General features: G+C 40.8%; 2 protein-coding genes across 2 annotated transcripts in view; one reads left to right on the forward strand and one right to left on the reverse strand.

Moving 5' to 3' along the window:
* Positions 1-22,808, reverse strand: part of Med12l (mediator complex subunit 12L) — a 304,160-nt gene that overhangs the window by 34,755 nt on the left and 246,597 nt on the right. The window contains exons 19-32 of the mRNA XM_038347254.1: positions 21,483-21,646; positions 18,932-19,063; positions 16,521-16,748; positions 15,819-15,960; positions 14,176-14,296; positions 13,707-13,808; positions 12,933-13,046; positions 9,301-9,500; positions 6,258-6,446; positions 5,668-5,742; positions 5,360-5,550; positions 4,399-4,560; positions 2,601-2,712; positions 347-436 (exon numbers count right to left, since the gene is read on the reverse strand). Coding sequence (XP_038203182.1) covers positions 347-436; positions 2,601-2,712; positions 4,399-4,560; positions 5,360-5,550; positions 5,668-5,742; positions 6,258-6,446; positions 9,301-9,500; positions 12,933-13,046; positions 13,707-13,808; positions 14,176-14,296; positions 15,819-15,960; positions 16,521-16,748; positions 18,932-19,063; positions 21,483-21,646 — 2,022 coding nt within the window. The remainder of the gene's footprint in view (positions 1-346; positions 437-2,600; positions 2,713-4,398; positions 4,561-5,359; positions 5,551-5,667; positions 5,743-6,257; positions 6,447-9,300; positions 9,501-12,932; positions 13,047-13,706; positions 13,809-14,175; positions 14,297-15,818; positions 15,961-16,520; positions 16,749-18,931; positions 19,064-21,482; positions 21,647-22,808) is intronic.
* P2ry12 (purinergic receptor P2Y12) overlaps positions 1-22,808 on the forward strand; it is a 40,906-nt gene that overhangs the window by 1,576 nt on the left and 16,522 nt on the right. The window lies entirely within an intron of this gene.

Genomic DNA, 22,808 nt, shown 5'->3' on the forward strand with positions numbered 1-22,808 from the left:
GAATTTTATGGTTTTAAGGTAAAAATACAGTAGGGCTAACACTCCTATTCCAGTAAAGGCTTTTTAGACCTTCCCTTAGCATGGACTGAAGCGGAGAAGAGATCAGATGGAAGGAGCCCAGGACAGAAAAGAGAATTGTTGCTCACAACACGCCTGTCTAGAACTCAATCCAGACAGGAAGGAAAGTGGCAAGGGAAACAGAAGGTTTAAGAGAAAAGGAAGTGGGTACAGAGACCGAAAGAGGAAGGCTTCACTTTGCCTTGCAGATTTTGCCCGCAGAAGAGGTGGAAAGCCGGTGTTTTCTTACGGAGAGAGGTGTGATGGAGCCACTGGCCATGGGCCTTACCAGATTTAGCCGGAGCTGCAAAGCCTCGTGCATCATCTGGCGGGCTTTCCTATCATCTTGGTATCTTTCTTCCCTCCAGTTACTTAAAATCTAAGATCAGGAGCAAAAGAAGAAAAACAACAACAATTCCTTGGTTCTTTGTTATGACTTTTTTTTTTTTGCATGTTTAAAGTTAAGCGTAACAGTGATGATCAATCTCTTAGCTTTAATAAATTAAAGTTAAAATTTTATATATTTTTTTATTTTTCTCTTCTTCCCCACAGACAAAATCCTAGCTATTCTATGATTTATTTATCTGGGAAGATGAGGGAACAGAATGTTACCTAATTACACATATATGCATGCATGTGTACATGTATATTTTGAGGAAAATTCTTTAAAAAGCCATCAAATAAAACACTATTAATTTAGTATTCTAAAGATAAATATCGAAAAGACAAAATTCCATTTTTCATTGGTCTCATGCTATACTTCTAGAGACATGTTATAAATCCTAGCAAATGTTTTATTTTTGACATCTTACTGGAATTGTTACTTGCTATCTAATAAATAATCTTTCCTGATAAAAAAAATATATTTACTATTTTCAAAAAAATGTAGCCCTTGTAGCCCCTTAGACCAAGACGAGCCAAATTTATAAATTGGACTACTTTTTCATTTCCTCAAGACTAGCTCTGGGTAGTATTTACTAAAGAAAGGCAAACGAGTTGGCACATCCCAGAGCCAGAAGACAGGAGCCAATACACTAAAGACAAAGACCAAAGCCCTGGCATGCTCTAAACTAACAGTAAATAATCTACTGAAAGGGTCTGAGGAGATGACTCAGCAGGTAAAAAGCTTATATGCAGTATGAGGACCTGCGCTGGAGGAAGTCTCTCCTGTAATCTCAATATCCCTAAAGCAAGAGACCTCCCAGCCATTCACAGGCCATGGCGCATGGAGCAACAGCAAACAGCAGAGACGCTGTCTCAAGGTACGTGCAAGGAGAGGACCAAGACCAAGGGTTTCCCTCTGCCTTCTAATTGTATGTCCTGGTACCCGTATCCCTGCATTCTCTCACCCCTACATACTTTCTCTTCCCCTTTGCCACTCCATGCAGTGTGTAAAAATGAACCACTTTACAGGTAACAACTATCGACCACAGAGCTGTTAGTAAGCTGAGTAAAGAGAATACGTCCCAAATTGTATACCGGGACAGCAGCAGCTTCTGTCAATTGAGGTTAAAAAAGCAGACACACAAACACACACACACACACACTCACAGAGCTGACACAAAAGCACCGAGAGCTCAGCTTGGTGCACTCCTCCTAACTGGGAAGCTGAAACTGAAAAATTGGAAGGTCAAGGCTCACTTGGGCTACTAAGAGAGATGGGCAAGATTTCATCTCAAAATAATGAGCTAAAAATGGACTCAGCGGCAGAAAGATTATCTCACACACATGCGGTCCTAGGTTCAACCCCAGCGCCAAGGAAAGGGGGTAAAAGTGAAAAAAGGATGTGACTACAGAGAGGACAAAGGGACAAAGAATGGGGGCAGACGGACTTGGAGGGTGGTCACAGCCTTGCTAAGGAGGCAAGGTGAACAGAGACCAGCAGCAAGGTAGGCAGCAGGCCTGGGAGGCATCCTTGTAGCACAAGCACCTAAACCTGAAGGCAGCCCCAGTCCAGAGAGGCTCCAGTGATAGGGAAACCAGGTGGGAGAAGCAGCTAATGCCCAGTCAGGAAGGGTTCTACGAGGTCAGCCCTGGAATCTCTAGGGGAGGTATAATGAGAAACACGCATGCTTTATACTGAAATGGCTCACTCTGGAAGCTAGACAGAGAAAAGACTTCTCATAAGTAGTGCCTGTGGTGACAAAGCCAAGTAAGCCTAGTGGCCTTGGTCATGTCATCAAATCCCAGGATCCACCTGGAACGTGTCAGGATGACCCATCTCACACCACCAACTACGCCTGCCTTTTCTTGGTTCCACGCTTCTGCTCCCCAGGATTCCAGGAAGGAGAGACGGAGATCAGCAAGCTAGCGATAAGCAGTATGAAGACAACTTACTTTTGGAGTCTTTATAACCCATCCATGCATAATTAATATAAAGATGCTAGCCTTATAGTGACCATGATGCTAGGCAGAACTGGACACGGGCTGTGTTTCCTAGTACCTCACGGATAGACATGGTGGTCTAATCTTGTATTTGAAAGGAAAATAATGAACACCACTGGAAAGACACTAGCCTGGATTAATAATACACTGCATTTTACCTGATTGACTTGATTCTGCAGAGAGGTTAGGAGGCCCTCCCGTTGTTCATCTTGCCCCTTCAGGCAGGTAAGGACCAAGGAGAGGAAAGGTTGCTGACTCAAAAGAGACATACTACAAAAGGAAGTAGTGACAGTTAGAAAGAATAGCTTGCCTTCTGGGCCAACAGTTAGTTTTGTTGTTGTTGTTGTTTGTTTTGGTAGACTCACTGCTCTTGTTTATTTACTACTAGATAAAGGTCAGGATGGCGAGCCACCCAGAACACTAGGGAAGGGGACACATTCCAGTACTTACAATATTAAAACCACACTGGCAGAGTTTGTGAATGGCCATGCCCTATTGCCCTGGAAGGTGTTACCAAAGCAACAGAAACCTACACTGGATGTGATGACCTTGTTTTACGCTCCCAGGGAAATTTTTAAATATATATGATGAAGACTATAAATGTGCACACAGATTAATAAGAAACATTGAGACGTTCCTCTTCAGATAAAACTCTCCCCTTTAGGAAGTTCACGTCTCTGTGAGCCTTGACTATTTTGGATATCTGTGAGTTTTTTCAAAGGCCAACAGCATAGTCTTGGTCAAGTCAGGGGTGGACACCAGGTCTGAGGCCTCCAAAAGCAAGGTTCTTGCTGGAAACATCTAGAGCTCTGATATAGCCCATGTCTCCACTGAAAAAGGGGCGAAAATTCTGTTTACAATTTTCATGTTCATAAAATATCTTCAATTAAAGAACAATGGAATACTAATTGATATAGGAAAAAGAAAATTTTTCCAAAAGAATAAGTTCAAACCAAAACATTTGGCTCAGGAGTTGCATTTCATAGGTGGCCAATAAAGAACAGTTAGTTATGGCGCTATTATTAATAGACAAAAGAATCTCCATTTTTAAATTTTTATAAAATGAAGAAGTTATGACTTTTTAAAAAAACTCCTTGGATGCTAAATTTATAGTGTGAATATTCATCCTCAATAATATGATCTATTTTCAGAAGTAATTATTTGAAAACTTTTCTTAGTCATAAAATAAACGAAGTAAACATCAGTTCTGGCAGTTGTTAGGACTACTTTTCATCAAGAGTCCAGATCAAGAGTGCTAAAATTTAAAAAATCAGTAGTTATTTCAAGGTCCAGTAGGTAGGTCAGAAGTAACAGCAGGCCCACGTGTTTCCACAGCTGCGCAGTGATATGCACACACAGGCAGGGATGGGACACAGTGCACTGAACATTCGCACAAGGCCAGAGTCTTGTTTAACAGATAATCTCCTAATCCACTGAGAGCCCAAACCCTGTGGACAATGGATATGGTGTGACCGTGGGTCCTGTGGACACTGGATATGATGTGACTGTGGGTCCTGTGGACACTGGATATGGTATGACCGTGGGTCCTGTGGACACTGGATATGGTGTGACCGTGGGTCCTGTGGACACTGGATATGGTGTGATCGTGGGTCCTGTGGACACTGGATATGATGTGACCGTGGGTCCTGTGGACACTGGATATGATGTGACCGTGGGTCCTGTGGACACTGGATATGGTGTGACCGTGGGTCCTGTGGACACTGGATATGGTGTGACCGTGGGTCTGTGGACACTGGATATGGTGTGACCATGGGTCCTGTGGACACTGGATATCATGTGACCGTGAGTCTGTGGACACTGGATATGGTGTGACTGTGGGTCCTGTGGACACTGGATATGGTGTGACCATGGGTCTGTAGACACTGGATATGGAGTGACGGTGGTGCAGGATGCTTCCCTCGGGGCTAGCCTGATGTAGGGTATCTACCAGCATACCTTTTCTGTTTCTGCCTGTCTCTTTCCTTCTTGGAAGAAGAGCCCAGGTGCTGTCCCTTCTCCAGCTCTTCCCCAGCAGCTTTCAACACTCTTCCCTGCACAGAGGTTGGTAGCCTGGCGATGAGGGGGGCCACCAGCCATACACCCCTGCGTTCAGAGGAACTAAAATCAGAAACAGGCGTTACACCTAACAAAGCAGCTGGTCTCTACTCTCACAGCCAACACAGAAACCCTACAGTAAGCCACTGGTGGGTAAGACACAGACTTCTAAAATTGTCCTATCACGTCTGTACTTTCTCCTCTTGCCAAGGACCAGACATCTGCTTACTGCTTACGCATTCTACCACATTCACTGAGGAATAAAATGTGCTCTTCTAGGAAGGTATTCTGCATACTCAACTCTTCTCAGTGACTCTTGGATCCTGCCTTTCTGATCACTCACCTTCCTTCTCTCTATCAACACGACACTTTTCAGTCATGGTCACCATATACAATGGCACTGTGTTCAAGCCAAGAAAAAAAAACAATCTTTAAATTCTAAAACTCACTATCTATGTGCTTTTATCAAAATGATGATGTGCAAAACAATCTGTCCTTCATGATGAAAAAGGATTACTTTATGATTTCATAACACTATTAAGTTCTATTATGAATACAAATTACTATATTTACACACAACTGTCAATTAATAAAGACACATACAGAATGCTTCATAGCTAATGACTGACCCAAAGTTCATCTGTGGCTCCAAAGTACCTGGACCTACAACAAAATACCTAAAGTGCCAAGACATCACCCATCCACTTTTGCCCTGTAACTTGGTGAATAAGCAGAATTGTTAACTATAAGGAATCATTTTCTTCACATTTCCAGACGCTTAATGAAACATGTGTTAGGCTAATTGAGTCTACTGTGACATACAGAATGCTGAGGGTAGTCCAACCAAACTATAAAGCAATACCTTAAAAATGTCTTTATTCCATTCTGTCTCGTGCTGCTTGCATCAGCACTTCCAATACCGTTGGGGTTGAAGAGGCTTATGCCAGAATTGGGGGCGTTGTTATTCAGGTCTGCCGACTGCTGGAACACCTCTATTGTTGCCTTGGCAATATTGTCCAGTAGGTTGTTCATTTCGGCCACAGACCCAGAGCTCTAGAGACAGGAAAACGAAAGAAAGCTAGCCCAGCTATGCGTTTCTTGATTCTCAAGCATCAATGGCTTCCTGTCTTTTTGATTTCATTCACAAGTGTGCTTTCGGCGTATACTCACAGGGTCCTTCAAGCACTGCTTGATCATTAGCTGAAGTTCTAGCCAGGACTGTCTCAATGTCCACTGTTCAAGGTTCTGGAAGAAAGGAGAGAATTACAGCATTAAGAATACAGAGCAGAGGCTACCATAGCCTTGCAGTAATACTCACGCCTAGCAAAAGAATTCACATGGATTAAGGGTTTCCAATCTCATACCTGATGGAATAAACATTTACAACAAAATAGACTCATCCAGCTAGGAGCCCAAGTCATGTAAGCATGGCATCTCTCAGAATCCATTTACCAATGAGCCAAACTCATTCCAAAACGATGTGTTTCTTCAATAACATATTCAAGAATGATCCATCACAAAGATTATTTCTCAAGTAAATACAGCACTGACTGGAAATACCAATATTTGCTTTTGATTATATGCTGTTTGTTGTTGGCTATACCCACTGACCACACGACGCGACAATGCCACCATGAAGAAAATTGCAGAAGTCAGAATCAAACTCAGGAATAAGAAAGAAAAACAGCAGCAAGGTCGTTCTTTCTACAGCCATATTATGATAAACGACCTAAACAGGATTTTCAGAGTGTGCCACTCACCTGAAGGATGCGCTTAATGTGCTGTCTTTGCAGATTGTCCCCCTCTGCACACTCTTTAATGCCATGAGGGTAACAGATCAGCTGCAGCAATTTCTGGGCTTGCATGTTTGAAAGCACGGGGTCCAAAATAAGTTCTTTGTCTGTACACAGTCGTTCTGGTTCTTTTAAGCAATGTTCTCCTACCCACTCCTAAAACAAAGCCGGCAGTTAGACGGGTAAGTAGTAATCCTACCTGTCTCTGTATTATGTTCTCATTTCTCAGAGCAAAATGATATAAGGCTAGTAAGAACCATCAATGAAAACAAATTAGTGGAAAAATAGGAGAAAGGTTTGCGTGTGCATACATTTTGATTCTGTTGTCGTCGTTGTTGGTTTGTTGTTGTTTTTTTTTTTTTAGATAAGGTCTCAGGTATTCCAGGATGGCCTCCAATTCACTAAGTGGCCAAGAAAAATCCTGAAGTATTGATCCTTCTGCTTCTGTCCTTAGTGCTGGGACGACAGGCCTAAATTTAATGCCATGTCTTCTTGCCTACCAGGGCTCCCTACATGGGCACACTATCGAATAAGCTATATTACCAGCTAATGGGGGAAAGTTTCAAAGTAAAATTCCAACATTCTGGTATTTTAAAAATACAAAGTGAGAGGGGCTTTGATTAAAGCAAAACCATTTAAACATATGGGGGTTAAATTGTGGTGTGCTGTTTTAAAATGAGAAATTACTCTAAGGTATTATTTTGTAGTTGGGGTTTTTATTTGTTTGTTTTGCTGTTGTTTGTTTTTATTGGATATATAATGACAATGATTTTATGTTATATATGCTTCTCATTTATTTTATGGGATACATTCTGCTGAACAGGGAGAACACAGTATATAAATATTTAGAAGGTTACCTTCTTCTTGACTCTAGCATCTTTTCTTTACCATTTTTTTCCTTTTATTAAACGGCGTAAGAAAATATCAGCATCAGAGTTCAATTTGAACCCAAATCTGTTTCAAATGGTGTCTCTTTTACTAATGTACAAGCTGCTCAGCACAGGCCATTCATGACGTCACCTGGGTAACGTAATCCCATGCTCCATATTAGCAGCATTAAGTAATAACATTCAGACCCCAGATATTTGTGTGTTGCTTTCCTAGGTATCAAATTATTAATTACTGACTCACTGATTTATATTTTATTGGGGGGGGGGTGGTGAAGGTGCTGCTGGCAATGTAGTGTAGGCCAGAAGCCTCCTACAGGACTTGGAGCAGACCCTCTTGGGACCCGACACCTGGGCCAGCACCACCTAGGTCCAGGCATCTAGAGAACCATCAACAGTCCAGAGATGCCACTGTGTGCTCACAGTTGGGATTAGCACAGGATTGCCCTCAAAAACCATGGAGCTGCTTAAATTTACCATAGACCAAAAACAAACAAAAAAGCTAAGCAAGCATGCATTTAATACAAATTACAACATATGTAATGTTGATACCTTTTATACAATACCCATATGAAAAGGGAGAAGTTAAAACACAACTTTAAAGGATTAGATTAGAGCTAGAATTATCAACAGTAATTCATAATTACATAACACACAGTAGTGATACCCTACAGCAATGAACATATACAGCCCAGTTCTTAGTTTCTTTCTTTGTGTGTGTGTGTGTGTGTGTGTGTGTGTGTGTGCGCGCGCGCGCGCGCGCGCACATGCATGGTGGGGAGATGTGCAATGTCCATGCATGTAGAGTCCAGAGGTTGATGACAGGTCCCTTCATAGATCATATCCTTGTCTACCTTATACATGAAGGAAGCATGTGTTAACTGAACCCAGAGCTTACCTATTTAGCCACTTTCCCTAGCCAGGTAACTCTAGGATCCCGTATCTACACTTCCTGAGTGTCAGGATTACAGGCGGGCTGCCATGGCTACCCATGTATAGGAATTATAAGGACCTGAATTCTAGGCTCCCTGCTTGCATGGTATTCACTCTATCCACGGATCTATCGCTCAGTCCCCAGGCCTTGCTCTCTGAGTACCAGTCTCCTAACAGGCAGAAACAGCACTCCCTGTAAGAGTGACTGGTTATAGCTGCGAGGCAGGGAAGATGGGAAATGGATACAGCAAGGAAACAGTCCTTTACAACGATAGAAATACTCCAAATATCACAAAATACAGGATGAAGAGATTCCCAATATATCAGTCTAGAATAAATGGACATTAAAGAAACTCTGGTCCATATATTATAACAAACTAACATTAATGTAAGAAGGGTAAGGTCTTTGTACCACACAAACTGATATTGAGGAGAGAGAGGAGGAACTGGGAGAAAAAAAACCACACCGTTTTTCAGCCATTACATCAAAGAGTGCTTTAGACAAGAATTGCCGTTGGTGCTTATGAGGAGCGGGGTGTGTGATGATGATCAGACGCTTACGTCATCTCAGAGTCTTCCCACTGATGACTAGTTAGTGGAGAAGGAAACGCACTTGCAGTGTAGAGGAGCAGTTCTGAATCTGGAGATGCTGTGATCAAAGCTAGCACCACCATCAGGCCAAATGTACATTGTGTGTAATCAGAAGTGTTTGCCTGGAATAATGCAGTGTCACCTCTGAACTCTCCTCTGCAGTAATCTGAAGCTAATCTTTAGAACCTTATGCAAATCTAAAAGTACTAGAATAGTTCATAAAGCTCCTTATAGACGAGAAAAAAATTATTGCACCAAAGCTAAAAGGTATGGTTTTTTTTTTTTTTTAGTAACTTTACTTTGGTTATGACAAAAAATAAAAATGTGAGTATCCAAAAGTAAAGCAGAGTAAACAATATCATCTACTTTTCAACTCTTAAGAAAAACGCACAAACTGTCCAGAATTAGTGAATCTGTATGGAGGTCATACTGAAAGTATTCATTATAGCAACTCTTTAACAAATTTGAAATTATTTCAAAATAAATTTATAAAGACAAATAAAGACCACCGAAATAGAATTTTAAAAAAAAGCAGACAGTTGCCTCTCTAAGAGCAGTTACAGAGTCAAAGCAGAAGCCATTTGAAACCAAAAGAATACCTGTTGGCAGATAGTCCTCAGTACGTATCTAGCATATTCTCTTAGATTGGCAGTTTCTATGGAAATGCTCTTCCCATGGGATTTCGAGTTCTGCGAGGTAGCCCAGGCGTCCTCAGCATTCCCATCACGTCGTAAACCCCTCATGCCGAAGTCTTCATTCTTTAAGGTGGTGACATTGTTACTGCCAATCTTGGCATCTCCTAAATGACAGAACCACAAAGGCAAAACCGCAGAAGTTCAGAATACTGCCTCACACATGTAATAGGCAAATTAGGCTAGGTTGCGGGGATTCAAAGATGTGGATGGTATCACATTGCATAGGCAGGTGTCCAGCAACAGAGAGGATGGAAAAAGAGATAGATGAGAGAAAACAGAACAAGTGGACACGGATAAAAGTCAGGCTCAAGACTCATTCCTTCTTTTGGTTTATAGGTTTAATATTTCTTTTGTTAGTCTCGGAAAGGCCAATATGAATGATATTTGATAGTCAAAACACATCGATTTTATCAGAACTTCGGGCATGAATGTACTCAGGTTTACCTGAGTTATAGAGAAGGAAGAAAATGGGGTACTCACCCTTCAAGGAGTCCCTTTTCCATTTCGTCTCTTACAATGATTTATTTTCTATCCATAGGTCAAGAGAAAAGTTTTTGCCTTAGCCCACCTTACTATCAACTTCTTGACAAGAGAGATTTATTTCCCTGGGGATGGAAAAGGGCAATGCATACTAAGGAGGCCCTGAAACTCAGAGCTCTCTGCGCACAGCCTGTGTCTTCACCTTCCTCTCTACAGCAGCCAGCTCAGACACCTTACTGCTAGCCAATTGCTAACACACTGAGTGTGTTGACGCTAACGAAGTTATTTGACTACCAACAAAGTTCTGGGAGAAAAATAAAAAACAAAAACACTCAGGGTGTACTTGGATAAAATAAGAAATTTCTAGCCCTGAAAGAAAAAAATTGAAGTGAGATAAGGAAAGAGATAATTTGGTGGTACGATTGTCAGACAGCAGCAGAAGGCCTTCAAACTCTGATGAAACAGTTGTCAAACCAGCAGCTGAGCTTAAGGGAGGCCTTTACTATATGCAGAATGGGAGCAAGTCTAGGTCAGTGCAAAAATCAATCAAGAAAACAAACAACAGCAAGCACTTTTAAACAAAAGGCCAACCCTCTTAAGGTTTTTATTCTGCTGAAAAAACAAGCATAAACTGTAATTCTATTCTGGGGAGGAAGGATAACCATAATGTCCTAATTAATATCTACTTCCAAAAATCGTAGAAGCAGAGGAGGGGCTGAGGCTGTCATTCATTGGCAGAGTACCTGCTTTGCCTGCATGAGACCCTGGGCTCTGTCCCCAGCATGGTTGCTATTGTTACCACTGCTGCCACTACTGTCCCTGCTGTCACCACACAATGACAATGCAGAAAAACCATAGATGGAAAAATAAGCAATACATTTCAATTTGTAATGTATTATTATATATTCATCATGTATTTTAAAATGTAAAACTCCTTTACCCAAGGGAGTTGATTTAATTCAACAGAGCTTTTCAAAACTAGCAAAAGTCTGTATTCTCTACTCTTGGATGATATAAATAGCTATGTCTACCTCAAGTTAGACTACTATGTAAATTAGGAACAACATTCACTATAACCGTCCTATTTTCCTACCTTAATATATATTTTGATAGATAAGAATTAGGAGAAAATTGGTTAGGACCAATAAAGTAGATAAAACCTCTCTGTAAAAGCAAAAACAAGCATATTTCTTAGACTCACTTGTACATCTCATTTTCCTTTGAATATTAGGAGGACTGAAGTCTACTACCTTGATTCTAGTACCTTCTGCAATAGTATAGAAAACAAAACAAACTAAATATCCTAAGTGAATCTGTCTAAGTCCTCACTGACATTTAACTGTGCTGAACATAATTTCTCAGACGACGAACCTCCCACATTATTTGAATATCTAAAAAAAAACCTGGCAGTCTTACTAGGATTATCCCAGCTCTACAAACAAGGGGCCACTTTCTAGATGAGACTGATCATTGTGTACACCACTGAAACATGTTACTAAGTATTCATTCTTCCAATGTAAGTTCATTGAAAAATCTATTTTCTATTTTTTTCTGTTGGACTTAGAGTACCCCAGGGGAAATCCAGATCCTGCCTTTATGACCCTGACAAGTATTAATCAGTGAGGTAGACCAGTTCTCCCTCCCTTCAAACATCATCAGAGTAGAGAAATCATATTGACTGAAACCAGAAGTTAGCATGGACTACATAACTGTATAATATCCTAAGCCTGGAAAATAGGCTGAAACATTCATGGTAGGACTACCTTTTGCTTTGCTACAAAATTTATGACCATCTCAGAAAAGTATGGTTGTTTCTAATTTAAATTTTTTTCATACAATATATTTTGACCATATTCTGTCCCCTCCCAACACCTCCCAGAGGCTCTCTGTTTCCATATCCATCCAACTTCATGCCACCCCCTCTTAAAAAAGATGAAAATCTAAACAAAACCATAAGATAGAATAAATATAGCAAAACAAACAAAAAGTACACAATAAAAATTAGAGTTCATGTTATGTTGGCCAACCACTTTTGGACATGATAGCTATCTCGGAGTATGATTGACATATCTAGTAACACACTATTGGGAAAAACAAAAAATTCATTTTCTTTTATACATACATACATATATATATATACTGGTTTCAATTGTTTTTTATGAAGACTATGTTATTATTCTTTGTCATTCACAAAAATCTGTCTAGCAAGGTTTAAGATTCACTTAAACTGATAACTGTCTGTTTTTTCGAACTACTTTCAGACGAGAAGTGGCAACTATAGTTTGGTTGAGGTCAAAATGAGATACTCAAAGCTAAAAGTAGGAAGTATTTGAGATCCCATAATAATTCAAATCCTTTATGACTTACACACTTAAAATATTCTGAGGTGTTTCACTGTCCATGAATAGACGGTGGTACTACTCTAGCAAAATATGCGCAGTTAAGAATATAAAGGGCTTCCTGGGCATCGGGAACTAGGTCTCGAGCCTGTGCACCTCCTACTGATCACTAGCAACACAGGCATCACTGTGGGTCCACCTGTTTCAGGGAAAGCGTACAGCAGGATGATACAAACTTGTTCGTAATCACAAGAGAAGCAGGAACACTAGATTAAAACCCAGGGTTTCTGATGCTCTGCACCTGGAGGATAATCTGGCTAAATTTAAACATTTTACTAAAAATGTCCTTATTCCTGCCTACCACGAAGAGTGATTTCTGTCAGTAAACGAAGGCAAAACAATCCTGTGGGTCTGAGGCCCTGATTTGCATCAGGATGAATTATCATGTAATTAAAGCCACATACAAAGTACTTAGGTTTCAGTTCTCTCAGGGTCACCTTAGCCAAGGGACAGAATCCTCGAAGCTCCATTACTCAGACTTGGGCAAAGCCAATTTTTCTTTTCTTCCCCCAGAACAAAACAGACAAACAAACAAACAAACAAACAAACAAAAAACCTAGGTTTTCATGACATTATGTAAATTTCACCATGAATATAAATGATTTTGCCTCCACTTCTGGTGACTAACCAAGAGGCTAAAGGCCAGGAGAGTCTTACCGAGCATCATAATTGCCTTTAAGACAGCAAAAACGGCTCCCACTTCTATGCTGTTGTGAGCGGCGGCTAGGAGGTGTCTATCACAAGATGATCTTATTCCAGGGAAAGGTTTGCCTATGAAAACAACAACAGACCTTTAATGGCCCCTCCATCATTAACCATCCTCTGCAACCATCTACAGTCAGGAAGGTCTTTCGTTGTTAGCTTGTGGACACTTAACTGACATCAGTTGGCTTTAATTGATGCTCCAGAGAACCACCAAGAAACACTGCCAGTATTCTTAACCTTTAATTATTATTCAAACAATGTTTCTGCTCCTCAGAGAGATGGAGGAAAAGATTAGTCGGATTCCCACACAGATGCAGCCCTCTCTATATGGAAATGATTTAGCACAAGCCTTCACTAATACCCCCCATCGCCTCAGGACAAAGTAAATAAATGAGTTGCCATCCTCCTAAGCTGAGATGGCATGCCCCAGAATCAACACAGGGTATGTAGGAGGATGAGACTTCCCACCAGCATGGTATTTCCTCAGAGCCCAGGCATTTTTATTGTTTATTAATTCCCCATTTTTATTTCCCAATATATCCTCCTATTACATAACGGAAGGTGCTGCCAGACCTCTCAGTGGCGTTATCTCTGTCCTCCATCACCTGAAGACCAAGCCCACGGAAATCAGGGAGGAGCCTATAAACTGGACAGCTCCCATGGTCACAGTAGAGCCAAAAGTTCCAAATAACCACGGAAGCAGAGCTTTCTCGGAGGTCAGCTCACCTGCTGCTTGAGGGAAAAAGCAGGCCTGGGGAGCTCGGAAGAGGTGAAGCAAGAGGCGGCATGTCATTCTGGCCCCGGGCTCTGCATCGGCGTCTCCGCAAGCTGGAAAGGGAGAGATAAAAAGCAAGCCTCCTCACATACTACACAAGCTTTTCAGGGTTTCTACTGCTAAAATTTCAGCAATGCACTAAATAAACTCTCCTTTCTAAGGAACCTTCATGCTGCCTTGAACCAAGAATAAAGCAGTAGCAGGTTCCTGCTCCAGAGTTCAATGCTACTCTGCATAAAACACCTATTATAGTTATACCATCTCCACCAGGTACCATGCCACCTCAACCCAAAACATGGTCCTTCCCCTCACTATGCCCACCCCCAATTCCTAATACAATCCTTTCCCTGTGTCAAAATGGTCACACATGGCCACCAAGCAGCAACCACACACAAAGGCAGCAGCTCCGCACCAGCTTACCTGCCGCTAGGAGAGAGGGAAGGGCGACATGTTGCACGACGTCCTCCAGGGAGAAACACTGTCGTGCTATCAGGATAGCAATGAAAGTAGCTAATGAATCATGGAATGAAAGGTCACTCACCTTTAAGAAAAACATTGACAGGTTTTAATACCCAACACCCTTTAATATGGCATATCAAAGACCACTAAGAGAATACCGGCGACACAGTAAGATCTCAAATCTCAGTAAGAACTCAGTAAGAACCAACAGAGAGGGGGATGGCTTCGATTATTGTCCTCTTGGGGCCATTGCTATGATAATAAGGCAAAGCAAGTTTACTCATATTCCACTGTTTTAGGAGATGTTGACCTATAACTCTTTTGCATGCAACTCAGAAAATACAACACAAGAGCAAAAATCAAGAAGCTACTAAAAGATGTGTCATTATCGGTAGTTGCCAATGGAGTGTACTATGTCATTTATGGGCAAAGCAGAAAACAGGAGAAGATTCCCCTATTGGGAAAACATGACCCACTAAAATATGAACACTCTTTCCTGCTACAATAATGTATTCTTTTTCAGTGAGAGAATTCATTTTAAAAGATCTCTGAAAGTTTCAGTTGGCTGCTAAATTTTGAGAGCGGTGAGAGAAAAGTTAATTCTGCCACAGTGAAATCTCTACGTTCCAGACCTCACAAGGCAGTGGAACACAACTACCCCACTGGCAAGCTTCCAAGAGATGGGCACTTAGTGCAACAAGCCACAAAAATAGATTCAAGAAAAAAATCTAAGTCTTTGTTATATGGAAAAGCAGCCTATCACAATGTATCTTGTTTTTTGTTTGTTTGTTTGTTTTGTTTTGTTTTTTTCGAGACAGGGTTTCCCTGTAGTTTCTAGACCCTGTCCTGGAACTAGCTCTTGTAGACCAGGCTGGCCTCGAACTCAGAGATCCACCTGCCTCTGCCTCCCGAGTGCTGGGATTAAAGGCGTGCGCCACCACCGCCTGGCCACAATGTATCTTGTATAAATAATATCTTAATTCACTGACTGAAGATAAAGAGGCAGGACTGTCCATTCCATCCTGAGACAGCAGCAAAAGGAAGTGAATCTCAGCTTTAAAACTGTCAGGTTTTCTTAGTAACATACACAGATCTGACAAAGATCACCAATGATAAAAGCATCAATGGATAAAGAGTCCAGACAGATGGTTAAGACATATACATCCTGGTGCACCATGGAACACCAGCAAGTCATTCACAGGATTTGGACAATCTCTCTATCATTCTACAGGCATATTCTGAGAAACACTGAATATCCTCAGTCTACACATGACTTTTCTTATCCAAAATAAGGACATTTATATTCTCAAATATATACTGGTTCTCTTCATGTATGAAATGCTTTATGTCCTAATCTGAGGAATCCAAGCCAGAGAAGAATGAAACAACTCTGAGACCATTCACATGTAAAACTTTAGTCGCTAGAACATGTTGGAGTTAGAAGGAACTATTTTGATATTTTAATTTACTTAATTCATGGTTATGACACTATAGTTTATCACTTTGAGAAACAGAAAAATATTTTGCTACAGCTTAATTAATTAAGTAGGAAGAACGATTAGCTAAATTTTAGATTTTGGTTTTAAGATAAAGAGAAAACTTACATCTACAGTGCAGAGTACATCATTAAATCCCCACACATGATTTGAAGAACAACAAAGAGCCTTCAGAACCCCCAGCCACTCCGAACTAAGAACTGTACAGCAAGCAGTTAACTCGGAGGAGAAATTGGCTATGTCATTTATCCTAGAAAAGAGAAAGAAGATAGCAGCAAGTGTTTTGGTACACATGAGGAGTGATAACGCTTTTTCCTTATTGAAGACGTTTCATTAAGCATCACTTAGATTTAAGGATATAATTAATACCGCTTGCCAAGTAACAGATAATTAGCAAAAATGAATTAACATATTTTTGATTCTATGAATAAATTTGATCTACACTTTTGCATTTTATAGGAATCAAACATTAAGGACACAGGCCTAGGGTGTGCAAAATCCTAGGTTCAATCCCTAGTCCCACGAGGATAAATAAAGACGTTAAGTAATGTAAGTAGGCCCAAGTACAGTTCATATCAAAATATAGTATTATTTTCAAAATTGTATATGGTTTTCAAAATGGAGCATGACTAAAAAATATCCCTTCCCAAGCCATGATTCCAAAAATCAATGTTGCTTGGGTTGAGGGAATTAACTAAGATACGGCAGGGAAGCACCAGGAATAAAAGAAAAGCAAATATGAGCTCAGGAAACTAAGGAAGCATCAAATTACTCCTTGACTACCGCCGCATTCAGGGCAAAGAAGCTCACCGGCCGGCGTCCTGGTGGCCCATGCACACGTTCATCAGTGTGTTGCAGACAAAGCTGTACCGGTTGGCAGCGTTGTCACTGAGGATCTTGCCCAGCATTGAGTAGTTGATGCTTCTTGCTGAGGGATTCTCAATGAAGTCCATCATGAAGTCTGGATCCCAGCGCAAGTTGGAATTTGCAGGCATTACGTTATTATATATGGTCTGTTTTACTTTTGAACAGGCACTACTAAGGTTAGAAAAAATAGTTACAAAAGGAAAAAAAAAAGAACGAAACAACCAAGAATATCACTTCAGTGAAGGACATGCTAAGTGGCAACACCTCGAAGACTTTCCTAGACAATCCACATCCTACTATTGCTCATTTCAAGTTCTTTGTGAACCAGCAGTAGGTACAAAAGCTAGGATACAGTAAATGCTCAATGAGGAGCTTTTGAATTTATATGTGGAAACAACATGAGGAATTTAGTCACTAAACTTAATTATTTTCTAAATCTTTTCTACATGTATATGCACTCAAAACATCAATGCCGTTACTAAGGCATCTGTCTCTTTCTTAAGAGCAGCTGTAAAGTATTATAACCTGAGAATAAAAACGGATCCAATTACACACCGGGAATAATGTAGTGTTTTAATTCTAACTGTAAACCCAGACCCTATTCTTTTGGGTATGCAGAGCATGCCCAGAGGTAACTGCTGTGTCCTAGCTGCTGTGGGAACTGGTCCACAGCTGTGTCAGCTAGAGCGGAACCTCCTGCATTCAGAGCTCACAGTCTCCACAGAGATAAAATATTTTATAGTATGAAGCTGTTACAGTAAAAAAATGTAGATCTCAGCAACAGGAAAAAAATAGGTAACATAGTTGGGCACAGCATTAAACTCCTATAATTCCAGCACTTGAGAAAGAAGACAGCTATAAGTTACAGGCAAGCTGGGACTGGATCCTGTATTTCTAGTCTTTCTGTGAAACAAATAAACATGTTTTAAGAGCCTACCCTACCCACTGAGAATTTACAGTGGGCTACATCTGAATAGATATGGGATACTAGAAATAAAAGAGAATTGGAATGCATTAGCCATCATTTCTTTTTGGACAGGAGAAGAAATGATTTGATCCCACAGTTTCAAATCCATATGAGCTCAGCTATTCATGCCCTCTTGCTATGGACCATAAATCCATAAGTGGCATCCCTTTCCTACCGGAGAGCTCTGCTATGTAGCAGGGACTTGTGATGTGGGTGAAATCAAATTTCTGGCAGAAGAAAGTTTTGTTATTAGGTGACACATAGATCTACCAAGTCTTAGAAGCCCAGACAACACTGCTTTTCCTTCTTTTTGAGATCCACTCCACTTGGCCACCAAATTCCGACTTCTCTGGAGTGCCTGGACACCCGAACTTGTCTAAACTTTGACCTGGTCTCCGGACCATTCCTATCTAGACTTCTTATCTCCTTCGTTGCACTTTCCAAGAGGCCCCTCTATGTGCTAAGAGCATGCTGGCTTCCGTTACAACCATTTTCTCATTCTTCCCACTCTCTGCTGCCTACACACAGGGAAGGGAGCCAAACACTCAGCCGTGTTCCTCCTGTAATTGTGTGTCTCAGAAAAACCTGACAGAGTAGTGAAAGCAATGAATGCCTGGAGGTCAGAAAACTGGTTTAAATCTGGGCTTCACTCTATGTCAAGATCAGGAGCAAAAGTTTGTGAGGAAGGAAACTCACTTCCTCTTCCTGAGATTCTGACAATTTGAAAACCTTAATAGAAAAAGCAGCACAGTGCTGGGCACACAAGAGCTCAAGCAGTGGTAGAAATGGTTAGCGTTATGGTTCCGGCCAAATTCCCTCCCTACACCACTTTATGGTGCTTTAGACACAATTACGAAAACTTAGATTACTACTATACTAACGTGAATCTCCCTTTATATTTGGCTTCTTTTTAAATGCCTTTCCTAACCCCCAAGCAGAGCTCTGACTACACAACAGCCCAAGAAAGCTGCCTTCTTTTCCTGTTTTGTTTTGAGGACAGTGCATGCATCATCTGGGATGCCTACCCTACTGATGTCCCTGATTTCAACACTACTTATCTAAAACTTCTAGAAGAATGTGAAATCTTAAATACGAGATCCTTTCATGGGTGTCCCCTAAAATCCCTCACACCTGTGGACTGAAAAATCCTTTAACCACTCTTATACTGACCACCACAAGGTGTTTAGTATTCTGTTTAACTGAGTCGAGAAGACCACATACTTTAGATTAGCTTGCATTAGTACATAGGATGTAAACAGCAATGGGATTATTAACAAACTAAGGCATGGTCATGTCTGTGGTTTTTTGTTGCTGTTGCTGGTGGTAGTGGTGGTGGTGTTTTTTTTTTTTTTTGTTTTGTTTTTTTTTAACTTTTTTTCCTGCTCACCTGAAAAGGTCTCCAAATTTACTTCTGAGGTGGCTGCATGAGACATAGAGGTCATAGAGGTAGGCCAAGATACATCTTTCAGGGGAAGAACATTCTGAGGGGTTGACAACGTGCTTCACCACGCCACACAACCTGAGGGCAGAAACATGGGAATCAAAACGGCACGTCTCGCTAGTGTGTGAGTAGCTGAGGAAGTCTTTAAAGTGAGAGGGTATGTACCTAGGACCTGGAAATAGGTATCACGCAGCAGAAAAAGAAACCTCGTTGTTCACAAAAATATTGTTATTAAACAGCAATATGGGTTATGTTGAATACTAGAAAGGTTTAAAAAAAAAAACAGAAGTAATGCAAGGGATTTAACAGCACTAGAATGCGGGGGACGTAGCTGCTGTGGCTAGAACATGCGAGGAGAGGGCAGGCAGGGCAGGCCAAGGCCAGACAGTCTCACAAACTCAATCAGTTGGCAAAGATTGCCAAGCACACTATTCTGGAAACAAACAATTCTTCAATGCAGGGAATCTGCTGAACTGAATGTAGTCATAGTTTAGAATCCCATTCCTCTTATTTATCCTAACTACAGGCAAATTTATCTCAGTTTACCTTATCTAAACAATGAAAGTCCATTCTCTTTAGAAAAGGCATCCTTTAAAATAATGCCTTTATTTCCAAAGTATCAATACTGCAGTAATTTTCCTCCATTCAAAACCATGACTCCTGTGTTCATATAGCATAAATGTCAGTATGGCACAGAAGAGAACACCTATGATCCATCCATACACGTCTGACTTCACCACCACCAAGGATCTGACACAGGACTCTGCGTTAACAAGTCACCAGTAGTGTCACAGATGACTGGAACCCTGAAATGGATTTAATAATCTTCCAACTCACCATCCACATTGTACAGAGAAGGCTATCAGGTGAAGCGACTTGTTCAGAGAGAGGAAAGGGGAGATGAGGTTGCCCTGTGCATAGTGGACCACTCTGTACCATTCAGAAGACTATATAAATCTAACTCACTATGAGTCCATGACCAATGATTGCATTATTGAATGAATTTTTATTTTTAAATTGAATGAATGGGTCAGGTGGTGGTGGCGCACGCCTTTAATCCCAGCACTCAGGAGGCAGAGGCAGGCAGATCTCAGTGAGTTTGAGGCCAGCCTGGTCTACAAAGTGAGTTCCAGGACAGCTAGAAATTTTATACAGAGAAATCTTGTCTTGAAAAAAATAAGAATACTTGTAAAAGTTTTCAAGATTTATTAGTTGTGTGACGTTAGGCACATCACTTTCAAACTCTGCACCTGTTAAACAATATAAAAAACCCACAGTATTGTATGTACACACAGTCCCTCACACTTCAAAGTCTGTAGATTTTTACGATTCTGCTTCTTAAACTAGACACATGATTAATAATGCAAACGTCTTTTGGTTTTCTAAGAAAAGCCTCTGTAAAACTGATGCCACTCAACAAATATTGTTCATAAAAAAAATGCAAGAGTTAGGTTACAGAGGAAAAAACCCAAAAAGACAAATGAAGAAATGGAAGAAGAATGAACAGGCTGTCTTTTCTTAAAAAGGGGCCTAGAAAAGAAGTAGGCAACAAGAAGCTTGCACGGGTTGTCAAGAGCTCCGCGCATTTCTTGGGTCCCTTAAACTCAGTCCATTGTAGAAACACTGCGCCATTCCTCAGCCCAACCTCATAAGGGACAGCAGAATGAACCCTTGCCCATTAGGCACAAGCAGACAGCTTTCATTAATTAGGAAGACGATGACCACGTTTCTGAAGGGCTAATGTGTCATAAAGCTCATGTGTCTGATTCTTCCAACGTAAGCTGAAGACAGGGGACCAGTTATGGTGCTCACTGCTCTCAGTAAACCACGCTCCGGGACAGCACAGAGAAGAGAGCTATGACTGACCAGGAGATGGAGAGGAGAGTAGCAAGTACACAAAGAGGCAACCACACACCTTTCCTGTGTGTGTATATTTATAGCTCCTTCTCTAGGAAATAGTTTGGGCAAAATTATTTTTAGGTATGTTTTCATTGGATATTTAATGAGACATTTAAAATGTGAAAATAAATGGTACCCAAGTTGTTTAACTTGGGTTTTTTTTGTGGGATTCCTCACAATTTGAGTGGGGGGGTGTCTCTGACTCTTTTGCCTGCTCATGGGACCCCTTTCCTCCTTCTAGGATGCCTCACCCAGCCTTAAATTGAGGGTTTCTGTCTGGTCTAAATGCATCCTGTTATGCCGTGTTCACATGATATCATTGGGAAGCCTGCTCTTTTCTAAAAGGAAATGGAGGAGCAATGGATCTGGGGGAGAGGTCAAGTAAGGCAACTAAGAGAAGGGAGGATGGGAAGACTGAGGTCAGGATGGACTGTATGAGAGAAGAATAAAGAAAAAGAAAATTAAGAAAAACACTTCAAACCAACTGTCTAAAAACAAAATATTTCTCATAACACTATAATTTTTTTCTAAAAAAAATCACTACATTTTACTATGATTCCTTCCTTTTAAGGTTAGGCAATGCCACTTATATACGCACCCTTCAAACACCTGGGCTGTCTGATCAGGATTTAGGATCAGGCAACTATGATACCGCCGGAGCACAGCCACGATGCAGACACACAGTCCTGTAGTGTAATTTCCTGCCAGACTAGAAGACTTCAAGAGCAGCTCAGCTTCAACCACGCTCAGTTCATTCAGTAGCTACAACAGGAAAAGCAAGAGAAAGAAATGTAGGTAACAAGACAACAGTCAAACCCTTCGGTGAACCGCGAGGCACTCATTCTGCACACGGCTTCAGGAAACACACTAGTTTCTGCCACTACTGACTTTTAAGCCTTTTCTCCTTTAAACCAATGTTCTTCTGTCTAGACACTGGCTGGGAGAAACCCAGGATGTAACACTGCTGAAATAATTACCAAAACTTTCTGATGGCCCAACATCCTGGACTGGGTCATTTTAAAGAACAAACCAATTCTTTTTGCCTTCCTTTTTATTTTCGTTTTGTTTTTGTTCTTCTTTTCTCTTTCTTTTGAGTGCAATGCAAGTAATAACTACTTTCTTATTTACAAAGCCAGAAGCTACTGTACAACAGAAAATCACGCCTTATGTTTCGTCATTAACACAGGAATGAATGACCTAAAGTGTGCATTACTGCAGCGGGACAAATGGAATTAGAGGGGCGACTTTAGAAGTCATTTTTGTTTTTCACTAATAAATTCTACTGCAGAGAAAATAGTGTTTCATCATTCCCCAAGCAAAATAACAAGCTCTCAAAAACAAAACAACAAAACCAAAAAGGCCCTGAAGTCAATGTAGTTCTAAATGGCAAGTGTGTTACTAGTACCGATCATGACCTAACATGAAAACTGTTGACTCAGAACGACTCCAATGCTTCAAGATGCACTAAGTGCTTAAAATGGCTTCATACAATGAAACTGGTGCATGTTGGAAGACATGGCATAGTTCCAGGAAGACAGAGAGAGCTGGGGTAGAGAAGTGACTAGGAAAGGGTTACCAATGGATACTAAGTTCAATTAGATAGGGGCAAAATATTCTCATGTGCTGCAGCATGGCAGGGTGAATCTAGGTAGAGCATGTGCTATACTGGCAAAATTAAGGGAAAAAGACTCTTGACAGCTCCTATCAATAACTGATGTTTGAGGACACAGGTATGTTTAACTTGATATAAGAATATACATAACACATACATGTTTTGAAGCATCATATGGCACCCCAGAAACCTACAATTTTTTAAACATATTTATGCAAGCTAGAAAATAAATTTAAAAAACATGATAGATGGCTCAGTGGTTAAGAACACTGTCTGTTCTTTTAGAGGACTCATGTTCAGTACCCAGCACCC

This window comes from Arvicola amphibius, chromosome 11, assembly GCF_903992535.2.
Source record: "Arvicola amphibius chromosome 11, mArvAmp1.2, whole genome shotgun sequence".
Classification (NCBI taxonomy): Eukaryota; Metazoa; Chordata; class Mammalia; order Rodentia; family Cricetidae; genus Arvicola; species Arvicola amphibius.